The sequence below is a fragment of the Tamandua tetradactyla genome, chromosome 7, assembly GCF_023851605.1.
Source record: "Tamandua tetradactyla isolate mTamTet1 chromosome 7, mTamTet1.pri, whole genome shotgun sequence".
NCBI lineage: Eukaryota > Metazoa > Chordata > Mammalia > Pilosa > Myrmecophagidae > Tamandua > Tamandua tetradactyla.
The window spans coordinates 37,696,125-37,723,593 of NC_135333.1; the positions used below are offsets into that span (position 1 = coordinate 37,696,125).

The following is a 27,469-nucleotide window of genomic DNA, read 5'->3' on the forward strand; positions in this document are numbered from 1 at the left end:
CACCCTAGTTTATTTTTCTCACAGCACTATCACTCCTTGGAGCCATTTTATTGTTTGCCATTTATCATCTCCCACCCACCCCCATTAAAATGAAAGTTTTGTTCACAGCTATGTCCCCAGAGCCTGTAACTCCTGAAGTATAAGCCCAGTGAATGAATGAATGAAGACCCATTATCTCTTTTGTTCACATATTTATTCCTTCATTCCTTTTTTTCCTCTCTCACACCTCCATTTCTCTACCCTCCCCATACTTGGATTTGGCATCTACTGAGCACCTGGCTGAGAACACACTGTGGATTCTGCTATGAGGTCAGGCAGACCAGTGATTTCCAGGAGGGGCCAGGGGGAAGTCCAGTGTTTCCAGCATCTTCTACCCAAGAAACAGAAAAATGAGGAAGGGGTGGAGACAATTGCTGGACCACAAACATTCCTAAGGATGGGGGGAGGAGCTGTGGTGGGGGCAGTAGGGGACTTGGGGCATCCCCACAACAGCACACGCAGCTGTAATTTAGAAAAGACTGCAATTCCTCTCTCTCCTCCTACCCTCCCATCTCCAGCTGTGCCTCCTACTGGAAGGACACAATAGGTAATCAGAGACCAAGGCTGCCAAACAGGACAGATGATGCGGTCGCCCCTCGGGGGCCAATGCAGGAGCGAAAGGCAAAGAAAGTATCCCAAGGTGAGAAGCCTCTGCCAAATCATTACCATTGGCTCCTTAACCTCTGATCTCAGCATTTGGCCTTTTCTCCTTTTTTGTAAAGGGCTCTGCAAACATAACTCTGTGACAGTGCCCCAGCCAAAACATTCCGATATGAAAATTTTAGAGCCAATATGTGTGCAAGGTGACCAGGCACGCAGTATCCCAAGAACACACCAGCAAACCAGGCCAATACCCAGAGGGTACCTGAGTCCCAGGGAATGGGGTGCTCCAGTGGGGTTGATGGGGCCCTTTCCTACTCACAGGATGGCCCAGGGCAAGACTCTAAGAGGCCCAAATCAGAGGCAGACCACCTGAATAAGCCGCAGCCTAGAGGGCAGGTGTGAGCACAAATGATGAAGGCTGGAATGGGGTAGGAGAGGCCAGTCCCCTGGCTGGCCTAGACCAGTACCCTTGGGCTCAATGGGAGAGCTGAGACTCCAAACCGGAGGGGCCCTGCTTCCAAGGGCCTGGCGACTGGAAGCCTGCAGAGTGGTCAAAAGCCATTAATGCAAGTTTTGAGAGCCTCAGCATTTCCTAAAGAGCAAGTGAAGCCAGGATAGGGCAGTCCCATCCCCCATGTATGGGGACTCCCTGGGAGCTGAGCTGTTTTTATTGCTCTAAAAATGGCTGTTCAGTGGGTGGGGGAGGACTGACAACCAGTGGGAGTGGGGCCAGCCTGGCCTGGCCTGCCGTGGGCCACCTGGAAGGAGGGAGCTGGCAAAGCAGGGAACTGGCCCTCTGTGGGCCTCGCCTTAGTGAGGTCACCAGGCAGCTCGCTCAGACTGAACTAGGCAGGTGGTCAGCCCCCCACGTCCAGCACCCAGCAGGGCACAAAACATAAGTACAAATGGCTTCATGGAGAGATGGACAGAAGGGCATGGGTATGAATGCCTGGCCCAGGGTCCAGGGAAGCCGTGGGTACTTTTTCCCACTGAGCACAGCCCCTTCTGCTCCACACTGTAGGACTCGAGGCCCAGGCCCACAGGCCCTTCTTCCCGCGTCACCTGACCGGCCTGAGCTGGGTCTTCATCGTGGAGTAGACCTCAAGGGTCCAGCTCCTTAGCAAGCCCTGTAGCTTACCAAGGTCTGCAGGCATCTCCGGCAGCCAGGCCACCCTGGAGGATGGACCAGCATCAGCAACTCCTGGGTACACCCCGGCATGCAGCCAGCTGTACCCATAATCCACAGGGCCTGGAGCAGAGTGCTGGGGCCTCCGAGTCAGGACACCAGGCCCACAGGCCATGGGGGAGGGGTCAGAATGACACAAGCAGCGCTGCCCGCCACCATAGAACAGCTTGGGACCACAGAGACACCTGCAGTGGTGTAAGGGGTCAGGGATGATCCATGATGGACTTGAACTTAGTGGAAGCAGCCAGGCCCTTAGGGTTGAACTCCACAGAGCACAGAGAGTGGGAAACCAGGGGTCAGAAGGACAGTCTTGGGGTTCAGCCTGGCTCCCTTGCTTTTCAGCCTCATGGCTTGGGCAGGATATGGAACCCCTCTTAGGCTCAATTTCCTCACATGTCATGTTGGGTCATAACTCCATGGAATCCCACGTCCCACCCTTCCCCACCTAATCACAACCACCCACAGCAGTTCCTGACCTCTTCCAGGTCCCCGATCCTTCTTTCCCCTGCTCTCCTTCCTGGCCCCATATCAGCTCAGTATTTCTTCCCAAAAGACATCCTTTGTCTCAACCTGCACCCTTTCATTCACTCTCCACTCAGCTGTCAGTGGCCTTCCTAAAACCTACATCTGAACTTAATGTACACATCTGCTCAAACCCCCCCTGGCTTCACTGGTCTCCCCAGGCCCACCTCACAGAGCACTCCAGCTCTTTGCTCAAGGTGCAAGGAACTCCCTTCCTGCTCTTTGAATGAGTCTTATTCCTTTCTGTCCTGGGAACTTTGCACATACTGTCCCATTTCTTGGAAGGCTTCTTCCTTCTCTCTATGACTAGAGAACTCCTACACATCCTTCAGATTATAGCTCAAAAGTCACCAGTGTTGGGCAGCCTTCCTGACCTATAGTGTGAACTATCCCAGCTCACAGCCAGTGTGGACTTCTCCTGGAGCTTTAGTCGGAGGTGTGGAGGCAAGGGTGCATGTGTGATGATTTGTGGACATGATGGGCCCATGAGGCCAGTGATGGAGTCTGGATCTATGCTGCCTTCCTAGTCCTCAGTGAGCACTTGACCCCTGATAAGGCCTCAGTGACTCTTGCTGGAATGAACAGACAAATGATGAAGACTACGTCATTCATCACAGTTAGAACAGTGTGGGTTAAAGCATAGCTAACCTAACCTGGAAGGGCCTTGTTTTACAGAAATAGAACCTAAGGTTCAGAGTGGTCAAGAGATCTGGTCCTAGCCACACACTAAATCTGAGCCAGATCTACTTCTAGCATTATCCTCTTGAACAGCATATTATATTTCTGAGACTCTGAGAGATGGAGATGTGGGCCAAATATCACACAGACAGGAAGGGGCAGGGCCAGGCTGATCAAGTTCCCATACCTGGTACCCTATGGCCTCCCCTTAGGGCCCATGTTGAGGAAGCCCACCAGGCACCAAGGCACATGCCAACCCAGGCATAACAGGGAAAGCAGCTAAGCTCTACCCCGACCCAGCTCTGCCATCCAGTATGTCAGCTGCCCTTCCTGCCATGGGTGCTGGTCTCTGCCACAACTCTGTCCACAAGCCAGTCCTTTCCTGGGACCCCTGGCCTGGCCTTACCTTCTGCTCTGGAAGTAGACATACTTAAAGGGCAGCATGCAGGGTAGCAGCAGGTACTTCAGAGCCCACCCAAGCCCCAGTGGGGAGAAGTAGGCCCAGATGCTGGGGTCCCTCTTACATACTCTCCTCAGTGCTACAAGAGAAGCCCAGTATGGCCCAGTCCACTTGGTGGCCAATGGAGGGGAGACTACCCAACCCTCCAGCCAGCTCCTTTCAATGTCACCCTGAGGACAGGCAGCCAGGGCCTGTCCCCATCTCACACAGTCTCCACAAGGTGAACCCCTTCTGCAGAGGAAGTAATCATTAGTCAAGCCCTTACCATATGCCAGCAGGGAGCTAGGCCCTCAGCATGGGATACTTTGCTACTGTCCATGAGATGTGCATGTTGTGCCCTTTACACAGATGAGGAAACAGAGGTTCAGAGTGGAGAACTCACTTGTGTAAGGACCATTGCCAGGTTGGAGCAGGGCCAGGATGGACTCAAGGCCTGTTAGTTCTGAGCCTTTTCTATCCCTTCTGACCCTCTGGGAAGTCAGTCAAGGGCCCCAGGATGTAACAAGTCCCCCCCACCACACCTGCCACCATAACAGCACCATGTGACTATCATTCACAACAGCAGCTGCTTCACTGAACTGATGACTAGAAGAGACCAGCATGCGAGCCCATGGGTCATGAGGACAGGGAGGGGAGCACAGGGGGACCAAAACCTGACCTCCAACCATGGCTCAGGCCACGGCCCACACCAGCAACCTTGGCTCTGGCCTCTGCTGCCTAGACACAGACTAGGGGTCTGGCTCCACCCAAACCTGCCATGTGGCAGAGAAGTCCGTTCCAGGAATCTCAGCTGCTTCCCCTGTAAATTGGGGTACTTACAGGACCTACCTACCTGGGCAGGTGTAAGGATGAAAAGAGGCCTGTAAAGGGCAGCCCCAGTCAGATACCAAGTCCCGTCCCAGAGAGGGGCTGGCTGGAAGCGGCTCTCTGGTGCCCCCAGGTGGCTGCAGGGATGTGTCCAGGGCTCTGGAGCCCGGAGCTGGGACCTCAGAGGCTCAGTGCAGATCCAGCCATTTCTACCCACTATCGTGCCTACCTTATTCCCCCTCCTGTCACCCCCAATGTAGCTGCTCTGCCTTCGGCTGTCATCTCTTTTTTGTCATCTCTGACTTTAGGTCAGAGGGTCCTTTGCCCTTCAATGTTCATTTCTGGGATAAGTCTGACATGGGCAAAGGAACCCAGGAGTCACGCCTGCCCATCAGTCAGAACCCCTCTTGGTGGCCCCTTGTCCCAGGAAGGGGCTCCATGTCCCTTCACTATGTGACCTCAGGATGGCCATGCCTCCTCCCTGGAAACTACTATTTCCTTGTCAGTAAAATGGGGCTGATACTTTCTTCCCACCTCTGGCTGTAGGAGCCTCAAAATAAGTGACTATGACCTTATTTTGTCACTGGCAAAGTACTCTGCAAACACAAGAGGTGTGAAAGGATGGAGGAGGCCAGGACACAGGTGAAACAGGGATGACAGAGTGCCCTCTCATTGGCCTGTCGCAGGGAAAGCCAGGGCTGGAACTCAAGCTCAGCAGAGGTAGCTTTTTTCTGCACCCTTGCTGGAAGTGTTGGTCCTAACTCCCTTCCAGGGAGAGAAAGTATACACAGAACACGGCTCAGCCCAGACTTTGGAGGCCAGTCTTGCTCAACTTCTCCTTGGTTATGCAAATTGGTACATGTGGCCTCACTGCCCTAAGGCTAGTATGGCGGTCCCAGGGGCTCGGAGCCTGACACTCGGGGCTCTTGGTCATGGCCAAGCCCCTATGCCCTGCGAGGGGCTACCAGACCTACTGCGGGCTTTGGGGGGCAGAGAGTTATGACCCCTAGGTAGAAGTTCTTGGTGGAGACTTGAAAACTGACATTGAAGGCATTCAGCTCATGCAGGCTGGCTGACATGCTCTGGGGACAGATATCCATGGTTCCGTGGTAGGGGAGCACAGTGATGGTGGAGTTGGGGCTCTCAAAGGGCATGTTGTTGCTCAGAGCCCCAATGATGTAGTGCTGCAGTGTGGGTGGGTAGGTGGGCGTCGCTGCTCCCTGGGATGCCTGCCCTATCCCTGTGCTGCCACAGAGCCATCAGCTGAGAACAGGCTATAGCTGGTACCTCTGGCTCCCCTGGTCACAGGGACCACTCTACCCTAGGAGGCTTCTGAGCCCCCAGAGGAGAGTAGGGAGGGCCTAGCACATGAGTAAGTGCTTAAGGAGTGCAGGGCTCCCCCTTCCCCAACCCCCAAGAGTATGTTCCAGGGCTGCTCAGAGCACAAGGCAGGGGCTCGGTCATCGATCCTCCCAAGGGCACTTACCTCCTGTGCTGGTTTAAAAGGTTTATGAACCCTAGAAAAGCCATGTTTTGATCCTAATCAACCTTGTGGGAGCAATGGCTTCTTCTAATTCCTTTTCAGTATTGTATGTTGGAAACTTTAATTAGATTATCTCCATGGAGATGTGACACAATCAAGTGTGGGTATTAAACATGATTAGATGGAGCATGTCTCCACCCATTCTACATGGGTCTTTATTAGTTTACTAGGATCCTATAAAAGAGGAGACATTTTTGGAGAGAATGCCTTTTGAGAACAAGAACATCACAGCAGAGCCGAGCAGAGCCACGAGGCCAAGAAAACCAGAGTCCACCAGACAGCGACATTGGTAGATTCTGAGACAGCAGAGAAGGATGACAGAAAGCCACAGAACCACGAAGCAGTGAGTCCACCAGCCAGTGCCTTTTGGAGATGAAGAACAAAAATGCCTCCCGGGGAGCTTTGTGAAACAAAATGCCTGGAGAGAAAGCTGGCAGACTGTCACCATGTTCGCCATGGGTCCTTCCAGCTGAGAGAGAAACGCTGAACGTCATCGGCCTTCTGGAACCAAGGTATCTTTCCTTGGATGCCTTGGATTGGACATTTTAATAGATTTGTTTTAATTTGGAGAATCTCATAACCTTAGAACTGTAAACGAGCAACTTATTAAATTCCCCCTTTTAAAAGCCATTCTGTTTCTGGTATATTGCTTTCTGGCAACTAGCAAACTAGAACACCTCCCTTTTGAATTTGGGGGGAATCACCCCATAGTAGAAAGGAAAATATAAGGGACCAAGTAAGGCCTGAGAAAAGGAAGAGGTGGGAGGAATTCCCGTGTTCATGACCCTCCCTGGATGCGGTTTCTCACCCCAGCACGGCCTCCCTACATGTGTGGTCAGCCCTAAGTGCATGGAGACCTGAGGCTGGGGAAGAGGTGTCTGTGCATAGCACTCTGGGTGCGTCGAGCCTGCTGCAGGTTTTTTTTTGTTTGTTTTGGTTGTTAATTAAGGGTCAACCAAGGTAGCAAGTACTGTTTCTCCCTCATCCTTCCAGCAGGGATTCTCCACCAACAATCGAGGCTGTTTGGCAAAGTGTGTTTCCTGGACAAGGATCCATTTACATGCACCTCGAACAAGAGAACCTGTCTTCTCTACCCATTTGAGAAACCCTCTCCATGCAATCCGTAAAGGTCCTGATGAGTCCTACAGTAAAAAAGACACTTAACATCGAGCAGGGTCTCTCCACCTTGGCACTACTGACAACAGGGCTGGATGGTGGCGGCCGACCATGCACTGGGGGATGTTGGACAGCATCCCTGGCCTCTGCCTGCTAGGTGCTAGGAGTAGCCTGCCCGACATTCTGGATCACCAACATTGACAAATGTCCCCTGGGGGACGAAATTGCCCCTGGTGGAGAACCATCAGCCTAGAGGTTACCAAGCTCATGAAATATAAAACCTTTTCTCACAGAGCACCTGGAGACATCCCTTGAACCCTCTTGGGAGACACAGAACCTGTCCTGGCCTTAACCCAATGGAGATCCAGGTGAGAGCCTCAGTCCCACTGAGTAATAACAGAAACAGCAGCTCAGGGTTCCAGAGAACCTGCTTTGTATGGGGCCCTGCACTGAGTGCCTGTGCTGATTTAAAACTGTTATGGACCCCAGAAAAGCCATGTTCTTTTTCCTAATCCAATCTTGTGGGTGCAGACCTGTTGTGTAGGGTGGAATCTCTGATTAGATTATTTCCATGGAGATGCAATACACCCAATTGTGGGTGAGGTCTTTTGATTAGATTATTTCTATGGAGGTGTCACCCTACCCATTTAAGGTGGGTCTTAATTAGTTTTCTGGAGTCTTTTAAAAGGGGAAATAGTTTGGGATATGGTTTAGTCACAGATGTTTGGAGATACAGAAGCCCCAGGAGACACCAGGCGCTAAAAGAGGGGACGGAAGCTAGGCAGGAACCAGAGAACAGCAGACATTACTATGTGTCTTTCCATGAGAGGCTCAGCAAGGACCCACAGTACTGTAAAGCCAGACCTGGAAAGAGCCAAGGGAAGTTAAGAAAACAAATCCAGTGTTTGCCCCAGAGAGAAGCTGAAAAAGGACCGGCAGATGCTGATTATGTGCCTTCCCACGTGACAGAGGAAACCCAGTTGCCATCCAGCCCTTTCTTCGGAGTCACAGTATTTTTCTCTAATGCCTTAGTTCAACATTCCTATAGCCTTAGAACTGTGAACTTGTAACTTAATACCCCCTTTATAAAGCCAACTATTTCAGGTATATTACATTCTGGCAGCGGTAGCAAAACTACAACAGTGCCCTACAGACGAGGACACTGGAACATACTTCAGGGTTCCCAGCTGGCTTTCTCAGGGGTCCCTGGGCATCAGCCCACAGCAAGGCATCCCTCCTTCCCCGGCCACATTCAGAATCCAACACCCGTGTCCTCATCGGCACAGACTCACCTCCTTTGTGCCAGGCCCCCTGCAGTGTGCTGGGGCATGAGATGAATCAGACTCTAGGTCAGGGACCCTATCCAGTTAGAAGTCACAGACCCCAATGGCAAAGGGAGCAGAGCTGAGGTGGGGCAGCACAGGACCCACACCTCCATCTGAGGCTGTATAGGGTAGAGATGTGCCCCCCTCCATCTGAGCTCTCTAGGGACTGGGCCCCTACTGGGTCCCCTTGGCCATCCATCCCCACAGTGGGCACCTGGCAGGTAGGAAGGGCAGGGCCTCTTTCCCTCCCTGAGCACTTTCAATCATGCTCCCTGATTTACTTCAGTACTGAATTATTTCTTGATTCATTACTCAGAGATGTGGTCACTCTCTATGTTCCTGCATCCCCTCTCCTACCACATTAGAGTATGAGCTCCCAGAAAACAGAGATTTTTGTCCATTTTGTGCCTACAACAGTGACCGGCACATAATACACAGTCAACAAATGTTTGCCCACATGCCGGAAAGGGCCTCCAGGGGCTAGGGGGGTGGTGGTGGCAGGCATCACTCTGGAAACAGCAGGGCTGTAGGGGGCCCTGACTGAAGACCCTGCCCCTGGCCCTCCTGCCCTGTCCTTCTGTGCGCCACCAGGGGCTTCCTCACTGCAGGCTGAGCCCGCCCTTTGCTCCCCGCATGATGTCACCACCCTTTCTGTACCTCACTTTCCTCATTTTTAAACAAACCCACAAAACCAGGAAAAAAAAGTTACTATACCCCTCTCCCCGACCTCACCCTACCTCCTGAGGACATGCCAGCCCAGGGAAGCAACCAGAAGTCACTTCAGTGAGCAAGGGAGCCATCCCCTGTCTGCCGGGCCTGGATGAGCACCTGCTCACCTGGATGAGCTCAGCACGGGTGGCAAAGTCGGTGACTATGATGTTGCGTCCGTCGGGCCAGTGGGTCAGCGAGATGCCCAGGCGCTGGGAGGCCAGGACGTGAGTGTTGCCGGGCAGTTTGTCTTGTAGCTGCTGCTTGATGTGCTCCATGGGTGCAAAGAACTCTTCAGCCCCGCAGGGCCGTCCTCCCCACTAGGTGCAATGGGGACCTAGGGCCCTTGCCTTCCCCGTGCAGGATGTCTGTGCCCAGATCTGGGTTCAAACCCTCTGTCCGTCTTTATCCCCAGCTGGCCCTGGGATCAGACTTCCTGGCTCTGGGTCTCAACTCTCTCCTCTGCTCCATGGGGGAACCACAGTCCCAAGCCCGCAGCTTCTCATAAGGGGCCAAGGAGGATAAGCTGGTTGTAAGAACGACAGGACAAAGCTCCAGGAAGGAGTTGTGAAAACCCACGGCCCCTGCGCACCCACCCTCCTCCCGTCCCTAATCAGCTTCCTGTTAGGGTCTGTCCGCCGGTTCCCAGCCCCTCCGCGCCCGCAAAAGCCCGGGATGCACCGACCGACTTGCCGCAGATGATAGCAACAGCGTTGAGTGCTCCCGAGGAGGAGCCGTAGAAGCGGAGGGCGCCCTGGAGGAGGCGCGGGTCGCATTCGCGCAGGCACTGGGTCATGCCCACATGGTAGAGACCCAGGAAGCTGGAGCTGGAGGACAGACTCCAGCTGCCCTCCTCCTCCAAGAAGCAGCCCATGGCGGGTGGGGCCGGGCCAGGGCCAGTAAGGGAGAGCGGTCCCGAAAGGGCTGTGATGGGGCCTCGGAGATCCCAAAGTGTTTAGCGCCAAGACTGGGCCAGGGTGTGGCTCCAGGGAGGGAGACCCAGGCAAGGGCCAGGTAACCCCTGCCCCGCCCCGGGCTGTGTCACCTGCTGCCCCAGCCAATGAGGCCCCGGGACGCGATCCCCACTCCACCCTCTGGGGTGCGCCCCAGGTGTGGCTGCAGGTTGTGGGCCACCAGGACCCATCTCCAGATGGCAGTTCCCGATTTCCAGGTGACTGAACTCCTGGCGAGGGGTCTAATCTTGGTTTGATCTCTGGTAGTCTTGGCAAAAACATTCCATACCTGTTTACAGCCCAGGGAGGATCTGAGGTATGGGGGGCAAAGTGACAGCCAGGAAGTGACAGCGCTGGACCCACCTCACCTGGCCTTCTGGGTCAGCCTACTTTTAATTCTGCAGCTGTGCTTGTACAAGGACCAGGCAGAGATGTGGGAGGAAGGTCTGGGTTCCAGGCAGCGCCCCCACACTTGAGTGACTTCCCAAAACTCCTTACCACCCTCTATTCATTGTAGATTTTCAGTATAATATGAAAAGACTTTGATGCAAGGACCCACAGAGACATTTCCCCTGATTGCTTTGCACCCTCAAACACAGACCCGCCACGGTGAACTGCCAACCGTGGAGACAGGGGTTGTCAGGGGCCAGCAGCACCAGGGGTCTACCTGCAGGCAAAGGTAGATTCCAGGTACTTTCTTTCAGCTGCCAGTTGAGATCACACAGCTATGGGTATAGGGCTCACCATGCCCACCTACAGCTGGGGACACCCAGCCTGGAGAGGCTCAGGTACCTACCCACCAACAAAGAAGCTCGGAGATGCCAAACAACTTGTCCACAACACTGAAAATTGGGCAGAGGTTATAGAAACCAAGCCCGGGGCACAGAGAGAAATTAAAACCTGCAGAGAAGTCCCCCTGTGCACCAAAGTGTGCTGCAGAGGACGCTGATGACAGAGCTGTCTGCAATGGGCCAGAGATGACCCAGTCGTCTCCTTGGACCCCAGACCACTGTGGGTGTCCCTGGCTAGGGAATGGATTAGCCAAAACAGTGGGGCACTTTGAGAAATACAGCCTTGGAAGTGACAGGCAAAAGCAGAATGAAATTTATTGAATGACACCATTTATGCAAGCATTAAAATAAAAACACTCCCAAAGCATTACTATTTATATTTTCTCTTCTGTGTATATATATATTTTGTATGCTGTATGGCAGGGTCACATTTCATTCTTTTTCCATGAGAATCCTGTTATTGTAGCACCATTAGTTGAATGTTTTGTTTGTTTTTGTTGGTTTCTTTGTTTATTTGGGAGGTGCATGGGCTGGGAATTGAATCCAGGTCTCTCACATGGCAAGCGAGAATTCTACCACTGAACTACCCTTGCACTCCCCACCTCTTTTGTATATATAATGTGTGTGTGTATATATATTTTTTATTTTATTTTTATTTTTTTTATTATTATTTTTTTTACATGGGCAGGCACTGGGAATCTAACCCGGGTCCTCTGGCATGGCAGGCAAGCACTCTTGCCTGCTGAGCCACCGTGGTCCGCCCTATATATACATATTTTAATTTAATAATATGGTAACTGGCTGGAAAGGTGGCTAGAAGATCATAAATTAATAGCAGTCTTATGAGTAGTGAAGGCAAGGAAACTAGAGATGGGTGAGGAAGGGGCAATGAATGAAATAAAGCAGACAACATGTACCTGATGTACCAAAATAAGGGTGGTGACATCAAGCCTAGGAAGAAATGAAAGTGCTGGACTTGAACCCAGGTCCTGCTTTGGGTCTGATGCTCGTGCCCTTCCCTGCCTCCTCCCCAGGACAGAGGAAGGAGCAGGCAACTGGGCCAGGCCCTTAGCAATCCCACGCTGCAGCACAGTACAGAGCGCCCGGGGTCCCCTTTCTATGGTAGCAGGGGGTGGAGATGAGGAGAGGCTTTGTGGGGAGCCCTAACCGATGACAACTCACCTGTGCAGGTATGTTCCTCCTCCCTGCACTGGACTCAGCACTTCTCCTAGATCACCTCATTTAATCTTCACTACACCTCTGTGGGACATGTGGGGTTCCTAACCACATTTCACAGTTGAAAGAACTGAGACATGAACCAGGAACCCAAGAGCACTCAAGCAGCAAATGGCTAACCTGGGCCTCTGCAGGCCTCCTTGCTTCCTTGCCTGGAGAGAAGGGGTGGAGGCAGGAGGCAGGGAGGGGGAGCAGATATTCCAGGCTGGAGAAGTCCAGAGGGGCCAGGCTGGAGGGCATGCGGGCCTGAAGGACAAGGACGGTGGCACAGAGTGGAGGGTTCTTTGCAAAAATCAGGGCACAGCAGGGCTCTGGGCCATGAGGATCAGCCCTAGCAAGTCAAATAGTGTTTACCTTTAGGCTGTTCCACATTGCCTGTTTCATTGATGACAGCACAACAGTAATTATTAGTAATGGGAATGCCACCATGAGCAGCCAACATTGAAATCTAAAGCAATGTGATTGCCCATCACTACTTGTGCCAGTGAGTTGAGACTGACCTCTGTCCATCTGGGGCACAGGTGGTACATTAGTAACTTCTGCCAGAGTTATTGATAGGGATCTTACAGTCTTTTCTATTTGTGTGATTCCCGCTGATGGGAACACAGCTCTGACTGTTCACATAGACAGTCAGTCAGTGATTCCCCTGGGTAGCAGGCCTGAGTAAACGAGTAGCCTCAATTTAGAGCTTCAGTCTGAGTCAGAACTTCCAGCCCTGGTGATCTATAGGGACAGGGACTAAGTGTACAGACAGCTCTCAGAATGTTAATCCTAAAGTGCATGAGGCAAACCACACCAGGCGCTTCGGCCAAGAAGTATTAGTACCCAGTGGAGTCATTTGGAGATTCAGGAATAAAGGAGTTCACTAAAGAGGTCAGAACAAAGGCCTTACATCAGTTGGATTATATATTTGGATCTCTATTAGTCTCTTCCAGGTTGCAAGTATTAGGCTTATCATCCTTCAAAGGTTATTGAATTCAAATTTGGAATCACCAAGGTTCTGAGTAATAGAATATAATAATTGGTTCTTTTCCTAGGAAAGAAGGACACTAATAAACTGTCAGGCTGATTTGGTTAGGATCATTTGTCCATGTAGATGGAAGTGCAACACCATTGGCTGAAATTTCTTAAGGGCTCATTTGCTAAAACCAAGCCGCACATGGGTGGTTCAGTGGTAAAATTCTAGCCTGCCCTTGTGACATTTTGAACCCGACAGCAACCCCAACCAAGCCGAGAGAGGGAGATGCCTCACCTCAGCTGGACTCCAAAGGCCACATCCTCTATCTCCACATGGGCCTTGGAAACAACAAGGGTGGGTGCTCGTCCCCTTCAACAGGGACAGGAGGGCCCAGGAGATTGGATTTCATTGCTGCATCCACTGCTTATAAACTCTGGGCAAGACTAACAGTTCAGCAGGTACTGTGCAGGTCACAGCAGAGAGTGTGGACACAGAGGGTAGGTAGCATTGTAGGCCCTGCTAAGGGCACCTGGGTCAACTGGTCCTGAGCCTCCCAAACGCCACACCTGCCACACACACCCCCAGCGCATGATATTCACAGTGCTTGCTTACAAATGAAACTCTAAAATGGAAACTTCTGGTCACTATCATAAATGGAAAAAAGTCTTGCTGCTGGCTATGAATCCAAGACAACCAAAGAAAAAATTACGAGGAAGGAAGCAAAGACCTTAAATTCTATTTACATATTGGTGCCTCCTTCAGGGAGATTAAGTTTCGAAAGGACGCTAAGAATCTGGTTGTGCCAGTTGAGACTTCCTCTGGGATACAGGGAGTTCAGGGGAAAGCATTTTTCTCCAGGACTTTCCCTGACTTTTGAGTTTGGCAAACACTCTCTGGACTTGGGGAGGTTAAGCAGGGGCTGGGGGTGGGCTCACCTGCATCTGGCAGAGCTGCAGCAAACCCGCCCCCGAGTGTGGTCAGAGCTTGTCCTTCTTGGGCTGCGGCTTCCTGAACTTTTACCACATCGGGGTGACCTGCTGTCTGAGCGAGCACGCCCCGCACCTCCTCCGCGATGCCCTCGTGTTCTTCGGCTTCTCCGCACGCTGCCCTGCGGAGCGCTGCCTGAGCCGGGGCCGCCGCCGCCGCCGTGGTTCCCGGTGCTGGGACGCCCCAAGGAGCCGGTACTGGAGAGGGGCACTGCGGGTGCATGCCAGGTTGCCATTGCCGGACAGACCATCCTCCGCGGCGTCCTCTCACCTCGCGCTAGGCGTTCTGTCGCAGGCACGACCAAGGGCGGGGGTCCTTGTTCCCTGCGCGAGAACTTTGAGCTAGTCCGGCCCGGAGCTAGGCCTTGCAGAGTCGGAGACACTCACGATTTAACCTCCTACCGCACCGCAGAGGTCCTCCCAGAGCAGCAGAGCAAAGTGTGGGACCGGGGAGCATAGGATGGGAGTGGTCCCCGCGGTCCCACTCTAGAAACGCTGGGAGGGCTGCATGGCCAAAAGACTATAGCCCTGGCTCCCGCTGGGAGGGGAGTTTTCACGGGTCACTGGGTGGGCACCTCCTGTCTTCCTGGGACTGGATGGGTTTGGAGTCACCTTGCCCCACCCTTGGTCGTCTCGACGAATCCCCCTGGGAGCCCTGCAGCAGCTGGTTGTGACCAACCCTCAGCGTCTTCCAGGACAGACCTGATTTGGGGTCCTAGCTTGTCAGATGCTGTGATCTGGTCTGGTGGAGAAGATGGGGAAGTGAAAGTGGAAGTTGACTCTTCTCCCTCCTTCAGCATCGTGGGGACCCTTCCTGGGGACTGCAGCGGGTGCCTGGACATCCCCCATTATCTCTTCTGACCTAGGTGTGGGGGTTTGCACCTGGCTGGCCCTCACCTCTAGACGTACCCCCCCCCCCCCCCCCCAGCAAACGTGTAGATGTGTGATAGGCCTGCCCAGTGAGGAAGAGCACCACCTGGGGCCCATGTAGGGAGGCACTGTTGGGACCAAAGTTCCCTAGGAAGGCAGCAATGCCCCTTATTAGTCCCATTTATCTTGGCTCCCTTAGCATTTTACTCTTCATTCCGCCTGATGATTGCTGTACTGGACCAAGGCACAGCCAGCAGGGCGTGACTTTGTTCCTAATTGTCAGGAAGCCCCTATCAGGCGGTGCAGTCTTGTTGGCTGGCTGGTCCCAGGGTCTAGGGGGGCTCCTAACTGGGCAGACGACAGTTGTAACCTGCAGCTGAGACTGGGAGGAAGGGGGAGGCCTGGGACCACCAAATTCCTGGAAAATGGATCTGGAGATTTTGACATCAGTTGTTCCCTGTATTCTGGGAGCCCCAAGTTTCAGATTCACCCCCCTGTATCAAAGAGGGCTGTGCACAGGTGGCTCCAGGGTGCCACTTAGACTTTCCCAGGGGCTGCAATCTACAACACACCTGAGCTGTGCTGACTTGGCTCAGAGGCATGGGCAGAACCAGCTGTGTGCAATTTTGTCTCCTCTGCAGGACTCAACTGGACCATGCAGGGAGGGTGAGATGTGAGAGGCCAAAGAAGTGGTTTGAACCCAGAAGCTGGAAGAGAAGAACTGTAAATCTGTAACTCAATAAGTCCCCCTTTATAAAAGCCAGTCCATTTCTGGTGTATTGAATTTCAGCTCATTGGCAAACTAAAATATTACTGTAAATGCAATATTTACTTCAACCACTTTGTCCTTTGGTTTCTATATGTCATATATTGTTTGTCTCTCTATTCCCTTATTGCAACCTCATTTTCTATAGAGTTGCTCTTTTGTGATGTATGTGATTCCTTTCTCATTTCTGTTTCTGTATAATTTAAAAGTATGTTCTGTGTGGCTACTCTGGGGTTTATATTATGCACCCCACATCTATAATGTCTACTAATTGGCAAAGACACCAACTTAGCTTCAACAGCATACACGTTCTCTGCTCCCATACCCCTGTTGCCCCTCTTTATGTTGTTTTTGTCCAACATTAACTCTTTTTTAAATTTTTAACTTTTTATTGTATAATATAACATATATATGCAAAGCAAAGAAATAAAAAAAGCAATAGCTTTCAAAGCACTCTTCAACAAGTAGTTACAGGACAGATCTGAGAGTCTGTCAAGGGCTACCATACGATCTTCTCATATTTTTCCTTCTAGCTGCTCCAGAATATAGAAGGCTGGAGGGCTTAAATATTTTTTTTATCATCACAATCGACTTTTTTCCTTGGTGAGAAATAACATATTCAAAAAAGCTATACATTTCAAAATACCACAATTAGTCGTAGAACATATTTCAGAGTTTGACATGGGTTACAATTCCACAATTTTAAGTTTTTACTTCTAGCTGCTCTAAAATACTGGAGGCTAAAAGAGATATCAATTTAAAGATTCAGCATTCATATTCATTTGTTAAATCCTATCTTCTCTGTATAACTCCACCATCACCTTTGATCTTTCCATCCCTCTCTTTAGGGGTGTTTGGGCTATGGCAATTCTAAATTTTTCACATTGGAAGGGTCTGACACTAATATGGGGTAGGGAGATGGAACTATCTGATGTTCTGGAGAGGCTGGGCTAGGTTTCAGGATTTATCTGGACCAGGGAACCATCTGGAGATTGTAGGTTTCTGGAAAGTTACTCTAGTGCATGGAACCCTTGTGGAATCTTATATATTGCCCTAGGGGTTCTTTAGGATTGCTGGAATGGTCCTGGTTGGGGATTGGCTGGTTATGGTAGGTAGCAAGGTCTAACTGAAGCTTGTGTAAAAGCAACCTCCAGAGTAGCCTCTCGACTCTATTTGAACTCTGCCACTGATACTTTATTAGTTACACTTCTTTTCTCCCTTTTGGTCAGGATGGAATTGTTGATCCCATGGTGATAGGTCTGGATTCATTCCTGCGAGTCATCTCCCACGTCGCCAGGGAGACTTTCACCCCTGGATGTCATGACCCACGTAGGGGGGAGGGCAATGATTTCACTTGCAGAGTTGGGCTTAGAGAGACTGAGGCCGCATCCGAGCCACAACGGAGGTCCTCCAGAAGTAACTCTTAGGCATTCCTATAGGTAGGCTAAGCTTCTCCACTACCTACATAAGCTTCTCAAGAAGAAGCCTCATGATCGACGGCATGGCCTATTGATTTTGGTGTCCCTAAAGTTTGACACAATATCAGGGAATTCCCTGATGGTAAGGTGTAATAGTTTCATATTTTTTCTTCCATCCCTCAGGGGACTTTGCCACAACATTAAGTCTTTATATTTTGCATGTCCATTATCAAGAAATATACCTTTTTCTTGTTCAATTGTATTCTGACTCTAACAGGAATTAAAGAGTAGTGATGTATATTGAAGATACAGTACTGTGGGTTTTGCATTTACTCTTTTAGTTACCTTTACCGAAAAGCTCATTTATTCATACTACTCCATGCCACTATCTCCTTTCCTTTAAAATTTTTTTTTCTTTTTCAACCTGCAGCTCTCCCTTTATTAATTCTTTTAGGGCAGGTCTTTTGCTGATGAACTCACTCTTTCTGTTTATCAGGGAGTATTTTAAACTCTCATGTATGAGGGATAGTTTTATCACATAAAGACTTTTTGGCTGGAAGTTTTTCTCTTTAAGTACCTTAAATGTATCATATTACTGCCCTCTCACCTGCTGGTTTCTGATGAGGAATGGGTACTTAGTCTTATTGAAGATGCCTTGTACATGATCAGTCACCTTTTTATTGCTGTTTTCAGAATTGTCTCTTTATTGCTGGCATTTGACATTCTGACTGATACATGTCTCAGAGTAGGTCTACTAGGATTTATATTGTTTAGAGTACATTTTGCTTCTTGGACTTATATTTATGTCTTTCAACAGAGTTAGGATATTTGGGGGCATCATTTCCTCAGATTTCTGTCTTTATTTCCTTCAGTTTTTGTTCTGGTTCAGCCATAACACATATGTGTTTCATGCTATCACTCATATCCCTGAGACACTGCTCAATTTTTTCTATTCTTTTTTCTATTTATTCCTTTGACTATATGGTTGTGATTTTCCTGCCTTCTAGTTCACTGATTCTTTCTTCTGCCTGTTGCTGCTGTTGTATGCCTCTAGTGTAGTTTAAATCTCCACTATTGTCTTTCATCCCAATAATGTATGTTCCTTTTAAAATTTGAGTGATTTATGCTCACATATTCTCTTCTTAGTATCATTTAGCTCTATATCCATATTTTCCTTAATCTCCTTGGTTAAGGAGATGTTTGAACTTCTAAGTTCTGTGTCTCCTCTGAAGTTTTCTTTTGTTCCCTTGACTGAGCCACATCTTTCCATTTCTTAGAATGTCATAATTTTTTGCTGCTGTCTGGACATCTGATTATTTTGATGTTAACTCTCAGGGTCAGTTTCAGCCTCTTCTCTAGAGTTTTACTTTTGATTGGTTTTGTGTTAAGGCTCTTCTTTACCACTTAGTCCAACTTATTCTGGACTTTTAGAGTTTCACATGTTTGAACTGTTCATATTTTCTCAGATTTTCTTCATATTCTTCTTGCCCTGGATATGTGGTACAGTTTTTAAGATTACCCCTTTTGTGCAGTTGTTTCCCATTCAGGAGAAAGCTTCCTTTCCTCCCTTCCTTTTGTAGGAATCTCTGTCTGTTCTCTTGAGTGTGAGTGTGTGTGTGTGTGTGTTTGAGCACAATTTTATCCCAGGCTAATATGATTTATTTAAATTCTCTCCTTCACTCAGTGGTCCCTTTTCCTTACAATTTGGAGTTCTGGGACATGTCCTATCTTACTGCAATTCAGTTACAATCCTGACTTTTTTTTTCCTTTGAGATGTTCTGCCTCTGGTTTCTTACCTGTTATAGTATCCCACCTTGGGAACCCAGCTTGGCTCAATCCAGAAAGGTGGGTCATATAAAAAAGTCCATTTTGAATTTAGGTGGTCCAGCCAATAAAGAATGGACTGAGTGGACACCTCTTATCAACAGTTCTGCTCTGGTTTCTCTTCATATTTTTTATTCCCCTGGGGGCCCTTTTGTATGCAGCAGTTCTTAGCTGCTTGTGTTGTACTCTGGGTCTCTACAGACTTGGGTCTCTGTGCCTGGATATGCATGAGGTTCTAACTCACAGATGTGAGTGGCTCCACAGTCTCCACTTGTGCCAGAAGGGACTGAGGCCATGCTGTGTCTGCAAAACTCCCAAGCTGTGCAGGACCAAGGGATGGGGAGAGGCCCAGACTGGCTGGCCAGGAAGAATATCTCCCATCTGCACATGGAGATTACTTCTGTTCTTTTTCTTTGAGAATATTGGGAGTCGTTCTCCAGTCTCTATCATCCTTCAGAGTTGTAAGCAAGTGGAATTTGTCCTTTCAGTAGTTGATACTGGGGGGACACTTTTGCTGGGGATATATTATTTCACCCTCACATTCTTTTTTGGTTGTTTGTTTATGAGTGCTAAGCCTTTGAAAATCAGGTATGTGCTTTACACATCTCAGTTTGGATTAGACACCTATTAAGGGTTCATTAGCCACAGGTGGCTACTGGCAACTGAATTGAACAATGCAGAGGGAGGCAAAGGCTGGCAGCCTCCTTGACATCTGGCTTCGTCTGGTCTTGCCATAAAGCATTCAATATCTCCAGGGTGGTGCATTCTTCTCTCTATTTGTCTCCCACTACTAGAACAGACTAAACACATGCTTACAGGCCTTGCCAGGGGCACAAGGAAAAAGACACTTAGCAGTTTCCACCTATTCTTCAACATAAGCAAGTACTGTAGAAAGTAGCCCCACACATACCTCCAGCCAATGTCCACCACCTGTCTCCAGAAAAATGTGCATCTCGTTCCCCAGATTGTCCAACAGAGAAAACACAGTGGTGTCTGATTCTCAATGTAAAGCTGAAGTCATGGACATAAGCAGTTAACATCTCTGGTTGTGGTCAAGTTTAGTTTTGGAAGCAACACAGAGAGGGATGTCCTAGGTTAGCTACCAGGGCTCATGATACGCTAAAGAAATTGGCTGTGAGTGATGCTGGATTGGTGCATGACCCAGAGTAGTGCAGACTCCATGTGCACTAGGTGGTCTGATCCACAGCATCTGTAAATCCTGAATATTTCCAGACAGTTTCAACTTCAAATAATCCCTATACATCCTTCAAGACTTGACTTATGACTACCTCCTCAAGTGAATTCTTCCACTGTGTCTCCCTCACACCAACATGTTCTATATATGCGCCATCATGAAGAGGACTTCTAGAGTGAGGCTACACAAGGGTGGGAGCATGTCATGTTTGTCTCTGTCCAGGGGGCCCAGCACGGAGAAGATCACCAACAATATCAAAATACCATTTAATTTGGCTGATGCTTAACACAGGTCTGTTCAAAACAGCAGCCTTGCCCACCCAACCAGCAGACCAGCAGCACTGCAACAGCCCATTTTGTCCTCTCTTGTTTCCAAAAGCTTTTGCTAGGCAGCCAGCACCTGTCTATTCCTACGTGACTAACTCTCCATGAATCAGCGTTCCATCTTGCTTAATTCTGTCTAGCATAATACCACTCAAAGTCTGGCCCTTTGTGCAGCAGCAGCAGCATCACCTGGGAGCTTATAGCAGGTAGCATTCTATAGCATTCTACTCAGACCCATTGTGGTAGAATCTCGGGAGTGGAGCCTAGAATGTCGGTATCAACAAGCCTGTAGATGGTTCTGATGAATATCAGTGTTGGAGAAGACCCCAGTCTAGTCCCTTCCCAACACATCAATGAGCCAGAAACTCTTGTCCTGTCTCCTGTGGTCCAGCATGGCTCTCTTGTGGGGCAAAGGGCCAGAAGTTTAAGTTCATCGCAGATGCTTTTGCTAAGGAGCATACACTATAGGGAAGACCCATATACCTGAAATGCAAGTCATAAATTGGTTCATCATTCACTTAATCCATTTGATCAAAGCATTTCCTCTGTGCAGTGTGGATTTTCAGCTCTGCAACTGCTTGTTTAGAGAAGGCTTATAAGTGGTTAGAGGAGTAAAAGACAGGCAGACTCTGTTCTAGCTAGTGGTTTCATTTCATGAGCAATTACAGATCTTGGTTTGTTTCAGCTTCTTGTTTTCTACAATGGCTTGATCCTTCCTTCCTTCAGAGGTGTGGTAAGTCTGCCTTTTGGTGATTGCTGGTGCTGACTCCAGGGTCCCCAGGGCTTACCTCTGAAGGTGCAATCGCACAGATTCCTGTAAGGCATTAGGCTTAGCGCTCCCCACTAATGTGAAGCCTTGTGCTTCTTGGCCTTTAAGAGAAGCAACATTTGGCCCTTGTCTATGCCTCCTGAGAAGCAAAACCCACTTTGTGTATAATTTAAGTACCTGGCTACCTATCAGGTAAGGTATCTGGTATAATTCATCTTCACCAAAGCACCGAGGATAGTGCAACTGGTTCCACGCTGGCAAGGTGTCAGCTAAGTCCTATTCCAGGTTTGTTAGTCTTGACACTAAAAGAATTGAGAGAAGAGAACACCAGTAGGAATAAGTAGTAAAGTTTATTAAAGAGAAGAAGAGAGAGTACAAGTTAAAGAGGTTAATAGGAATGTGCCCAAGAAAGAGACATGCACTAAGTGGAGTGGGCCGGACTGTTTTATTGGAAAGTTTTACTGACGACAGGTTTCCATAGTAACTTTTGAAAACCAGATGTGTTCTTTGTTTTACAAGGAAACAGCTAGTAGAATTCTTGGTTTGTTGTCACATACCTAAAATTTGTCTTTGGGCATATGTTTAACAGTCTTTTTGACCCAATGCTTCCTATCATAACTAAGAATTTGTTTGGGCCCCAGGATTTTACAAACTTTTATGGTTTGGGGAGGTTTCATTGGTTTCGGGAGTGTACTAGCTAGGTTTCTCTAGAGAAACAGAATCATCAGGAAATGTCCTTAGATATAAAATTTATAAAAGTGTCTCAAATAACCGTGGGGACATAGAGTCCATGGTCTGTAGGGCAGGCCATGAAGCTGATGACTCCAACTAAGGGTCTGTGTGAACTCCACAGGAGAGGCTCACCAGCTGAAGCAGGAAGAGAGCCTGTCTCTTCTGAATCCTCCTTGTAAGCTTTCCGGTGACTAGATTAAGCATCACTTATTGTAGAAGACACTCCTCTTAGCTGAAATGCAATCAGTTGTGGATGCAGCTGACATAAATCATGACTTATGTCCATGAAATGTCCTCATACCATAAGACAGGCCAGCAATTGCCTGACCAGACAAACGGGCACCACCACCTGGCCAAGTTGACAAGTGAACTTGACCATAAGAGTCCACCCCTTGTCAACTTGGCAGCTATACACGTTACCTTAAACCATACTTAATCTCTAAATAGAAAACAATAACAGACACAGTTTTTCCTTGCCTAATAATACTCAACTGCCCCACACACAACAGGAAACACATTATCCCCAGAATAGGGTGCAAGTCCTTGGGTAATATTCATTCTTAAACTTGATATCTCGGAACTTAAATACTATAACAGGAGCAAAACAGCATTACAGTCCTCATTTCTGTAACTGATCACGTGGCCATAGTTCACATTTATCACTACCTTCTTCCACTACCCATTCCATGTTCCCTTTACCCTCAGCAAGCACTTCATCTGGCCGTGGTTCTTTGCCTGGTGGGGTGACCCAAACCTTCATTCCTGAAGTTTAAGAGTCATTGGTAGTCCTGCCTAGATTGGGCTGTTGCAGTTTTCCATTGATTTTAATCACAGGGCATGGTAGTGTAAACAGAGGTTACACTGTCCTATATATATCCCCCTAGGGGATGTCCTATATTCCAGGAAAACTCTCCTTTATCTCCATTGTGTAGTTGTAATACTATTTCCCCCTGATAGGCGGGGTCAATTACCCAAGCTAGTAAAGTAATCCCCTTCTTGGCTTGTTGTTCCAGGGGCATGAGTAGCCCAGAGTGACCAGGGCAGTCTTAGAATCCAGTTCAATAGAATCATTGTTGTTTCTCCTGGTGGAAGCACTCCCCATTTTGGAACTAAAACCTGTAGACCAGCAGAGCTCAAGGTCACAGGGACAGGAAGCAAACATTTACCTAGTGGATCCTTAGGGGTAATAGTGAGTGGTGCCACTCCCATTTCCACCCCTGGGTTCCCAGACCCATGAATCCTGGCTATGGGAGGAACAGCACCATAAAGTGGACACTGATTCAGAGCATACACAGCCTCCTGAAGTACATCACCCCGGCCTTGCAAGGTATTGCCACCTAGTTAGCATTGTAACTGAGTTTTCAAAAGGCCATTCCACCATTCTATCAATCCAGGTGCCTCTGGATGTTGGGGAACATGGTAAGACCAGAGAATTCCATGAGCATGTGCCCATTCCCACACTTCATTTGCTGTGAAGTGTGTTCCTTCATCAGAAGCAATGCTCTGTGGCATACCATGATGATGGATCAGGCATTCTGTAAGTCCATGGATGGTAGTTTTGCATGCAGGGAAAGCAAACCCATATCCAGTGTGTGTCATTCCAGTTGGAACAAATCACTGCCCCTTCCATGATGGGAGTGGTCCAATGTAATCAATCTGCCACCACATAGCCAGCTGATCACCTCATGGAATGATGCCATATTGGAGGCTGATTATGGGGTTCTGCTGCTGAAAGATTGAGTACTCAGCAGTGGCTGTAGCCAGGTCAGCCTTGGTCAGTGGAACTCCATGTTGCTGAGTCCATGCATAACCTTCATCCCTACAACCATGACCACTTTGTTCATGAGTCCATTGGGCAATGACAGGAGCTACTGGGGAAACAGGTTGACTGGTATCCACAAAATGGGTCATCTTATCGACTTGATTATTAAAACCTTCCTCTGCTGAAGTCACACTCTGGTGTGCATTCACATGGGACACAAATATCTTCATGTTTTTAGCCCACTCAGAAAGGTCTATCCACAAACCTCTTCTCCAGACCTCTTTGTTACCAATTTTCCAATCATGCTCTTTCTAAGTTCCTGACCATCCAATCAAACCATTAACAATAGCCCATGAGTCAGTATACAAACACACCTCTGGTCAGTTCTCCTTCCAAACAAAATGAACAACCAGGTGCACTGCTTGAAGTTCTGCCCACTGGGAGGTGTCCTTCAGGGACATCCCAGAAAGGGGTTGTAGTGCTGCAGCTGTCCACTTTCAGGTAGTACCTGCATATGCCAAACCATCTGTAAACCAGGCCCGAGTTTTCTCTTCCTCAAGTCAATTCACTGTTAAGGAACTCCCCAAGAGGCCATAGCTCTGGTCTGGGAAGAGAAGGTAGGAGTGTAGACCATGGTATTGGGCCACTTCCTCATGTAACTTACTTGTGCCTTCAGGACCTGCTCTGGCCCTATCTCATTTATATCATTTCAATTTTATGATAGAATGCTTCTGTACACACCCAACTTTATGGCTTGGTGGGTCAGACAACACCCAGCTCATGATAGGCAACTCAGTTCTCATGGTAACTAGGTGGCCCATGGTTAAGTGTTCAGTTTCTAGCAGGTCAAAAGCTGTTTCTCAAAAGGAGAGTAGTTATCTACAGCAGATGGTAAGGCTTTGCCCCAAAATCCTCAGGGTCTGCATTGTGAATCTCCTACAGGGGCTTGCTAAAGGCTCCACACAGCATCTCTATTTGCCACTGACAGTTCCAGCACCATCAGATCTGCTGGATTATATGGTCCAAGTGGAAGAGCACCTTGTAGAGCAGCCTGGACCTATCATAGAGCCTCTACTTGTTCAGGTCCCCACTCAAAATTAGCTGCTTTTCTGGTCACTCGATAAATGGGCCAGAGTAGCACACCCAAATGAGGAATATGTTGTCACCAAAATCTAAAAAGACCAACTAGGCATTTGCCTTTTTTGGTCATAGGAGAGGCCAGATACAGCAACTTATCCTTCACCTTAGAATGGATATCTCATCATGCCTCACACCACTGGACACCTAGAAATTTCACTGATGTGGACGGCCCCTCTATTTTTGTTGGATTTATCACCTATCCTCTGACACACAAATGCCTTACCAATAATCTAGAGTAGTTGCTGCTTCTTGCTCACTAGGTCAAATCAACATGATATCAATATAATGGACCAGTGTGATGTCTTGTGGGAGGTAGAAATGATCAAGTTCCTGTGGACAAGATTATGACCTAGGGCTGGAGAGTGGATATACTCCTGAGGTAGGACAGTGAAAGTATATTACTGACCTTGCCATCTGAAAGCAAACTGTTTCTGGTGGTCCTTACTAATAGCTATTGAGAAAAAAAGCGTTTGCCAGATCAATAGCTGCATACCAGGTACCAGGGGATGTGCTGATGTGTTAAGCAATGATACTATATCTGGAATAGCAGCTGCAATTGGATTTACCTACCAGGTTGAGCTTACGATAATCCACTGTTATCCTCCAAGACCCGTCTGTTTTCTGCATAGGCCAAATAGGAGAATTAAATGGGGATGTGGTGGAAATCACCACCCTTGCATCCTTCAAGTCCTTAAGTGTGGCAGTAATCTCTGAAATCCCTCCAGGAATCTTGTATTGCTTCTGATTTATTATTTTGCTAGGTAGGGGCAGTTCTAGTGGCTTCCACTTGGACTTTCTTACCATAATAGCCCTCACTCTAAGAATTAGAGAGCCAATGTGGGGATACTGCCAGTTGCTCAGTATGTTTATTCCAATTATGCATTCTGAAACTGGGGAAATAACTTCAAAATGGGTCCGGGGGCCCACTGGACTCACTGTGAGACAGACCTGAGCTAAAACCCCATCAATCAACTGACCTCCATAAGACCACACTCTGACTGGGGGACCAGCATGACGTTTTGGGTCCCCTGAAATTAATGTCACTTCTGAACCAGTGTCTAATAATCTCCCAAATATCTGATCATTTCCTTTTCCCCAAAGCACAGTTGCTATCAGCAAAAGGCTGGTCGGTCTCCTTGGGGAAGGCTTGAAAGAAGATTACCAGTATAAATTTGTGAAAGTGTAACAGAGTTCTCCCCCAAAAGGACCTGGCCTTCCCCTCATTCAAGAGTCTCTGGATCAGTACACTGTCTCAAGTCTGGAAATTTATTAAGGGGCTGTGACTGTTTGTTTTTGAATTCAACTCGGACTTCTGTTCACTTGACCTAGAACTCTTTTGTTTATAGAGCTCAAACAAGAATTTAGTAGACTCTCTATTGTACTTCTAGCTACCCCATGATCTACTAGCCAACACCACGAGTCTGCAAGTCAGATTATTTTGACTCCTACTTTGAGTCTGCTCTCCATTATGATAGCCATGTCCATTTTGTCCTGGGCAATTAAGTGCTGCCACCTGGCTTCTGCTAACTTGGGATCCGGTCATCCCCATTGTGTTTACAGATTCCAGCTCAGTGACAGTTTACACAGTAATATCTGACCTACAGAGAAGGGGAACAACTACAGAGCTCTTCAGGGATGATGGTACTTCTCACAAATTTATTTCACAGAGTTAGGGTAAAAGGTGCATCCTCCAGACATTCCTGGGGTGTATGAGCAGAGTTTCCATGATAAATCTACTCTAACATGCTTATCTCTCTAAGTCTCTGAATCCCCTCATCTACATTATACCAGGGCAGTTCTGGCATTTCAACCTCAGTAATGTCGGCCACCTTTTGATCCATGTTTCAGCCAACCATCCAAGCAAACTGTTAATGCCTTTTCTAACCCCTCAAGCTATAACACTAAATGCAAAATCTCTGCTTAGTGGGCCCATATCAATAAATTCAGCTTGATCCAGCTTTATATTCCTCCCACCATTACCCCACACCCTTAAAATCCATTGCCACACATCCTGCCCTGATTTCTGTCTATATAAATTAGAAAATTCATATAGTTCTTTTGGAGTATAATGTACCCCTTCATGGGTGATATTTTGTACCTCACCTTTTGGGGCCTATTGGGACTTTAGTAATAGGTCTAGAAGAAATGAGGGGTCAGGGGGTGGGTCATGAAAAGTATTAGAAGTATCTTTGAAGCCATTTGCTTCAGGGCATTCATTTGCAGTTTCATCTTGTGAAACAGGGTTAATCATTCGAGGGCTAATCTCTTCAGGTGGTGGTTGGATGGTCAACTCCTCAGGGCATACTGGATGGGGTGGCTATGTCCTCATGGCAGACTATTATAGGGTTATCTAGAGAAGACTCAACTTGACTTAGGGTTTCAACCTCTCCACTGACAGCATTATCAATATGTATGTGGCCATCCCATTTTTCAGGGTCCCACTCCTTTCCAATCAATGCCTCATTTTAACAGCAGATACCATCAAGATTGAGATTTCAGTTTATGATGTAAAGTTGTTACTCTAACAGTAAGATTCTGAGTCTGATTTTTGGAGATCTCAAGTTTATGGCTACAGGAAATAAGATTTTCCTTCAGGGTACTCATAGACATGTTTACATCTGTCATAGAGCATGTAAGCTTCTCATTTGAAGCCTTAAGCCCATCCTTTTCACTCATTAATGTATACAGCATATCTAACAACAACCAGCCAATATCTCCATACCTCCTATTTCCACAAAACTCTGTAAAGGTGTCAAAAA

The 27,469-nt window shown here is 48.3% G+C and overlaps 1 protein-coding gene across 1 annotated transcript in view; it reads right to left on the reverse strand.

Annotated features, from left to right (window-relative positions):
* Nucleotides 1–1,117: 1,117 nt before the first annotated feature.
* The window catches only part of LOC143690422 (patatin-like phospholipase domain-containing protein 5), a 187,616-nt gene continuing 161,264 nt past the window's right edge, over nucleotides 1,118–27,469 (reverse strand). The window contains 6 exon segments of the mRNA XM_077168189.1: nucleotides 1,118–1,182; nucleotides 1,781–2,013; nucleotides 3,435–3,567; nucleotides 4,321–4,348; nucleotides 5,270–5,479; nucleotides 6,516–6,581. Coding sequence (XP_077024304.1) covers nucleotides 1,118–1,182; nucleotides 1,781–2,013; nucleotides 3,435–3,567; nucleotides 4,321–4,348; nucleotides 5,270–5,479; nucleotides 6,516–6,581 — 735 coding nt within the window.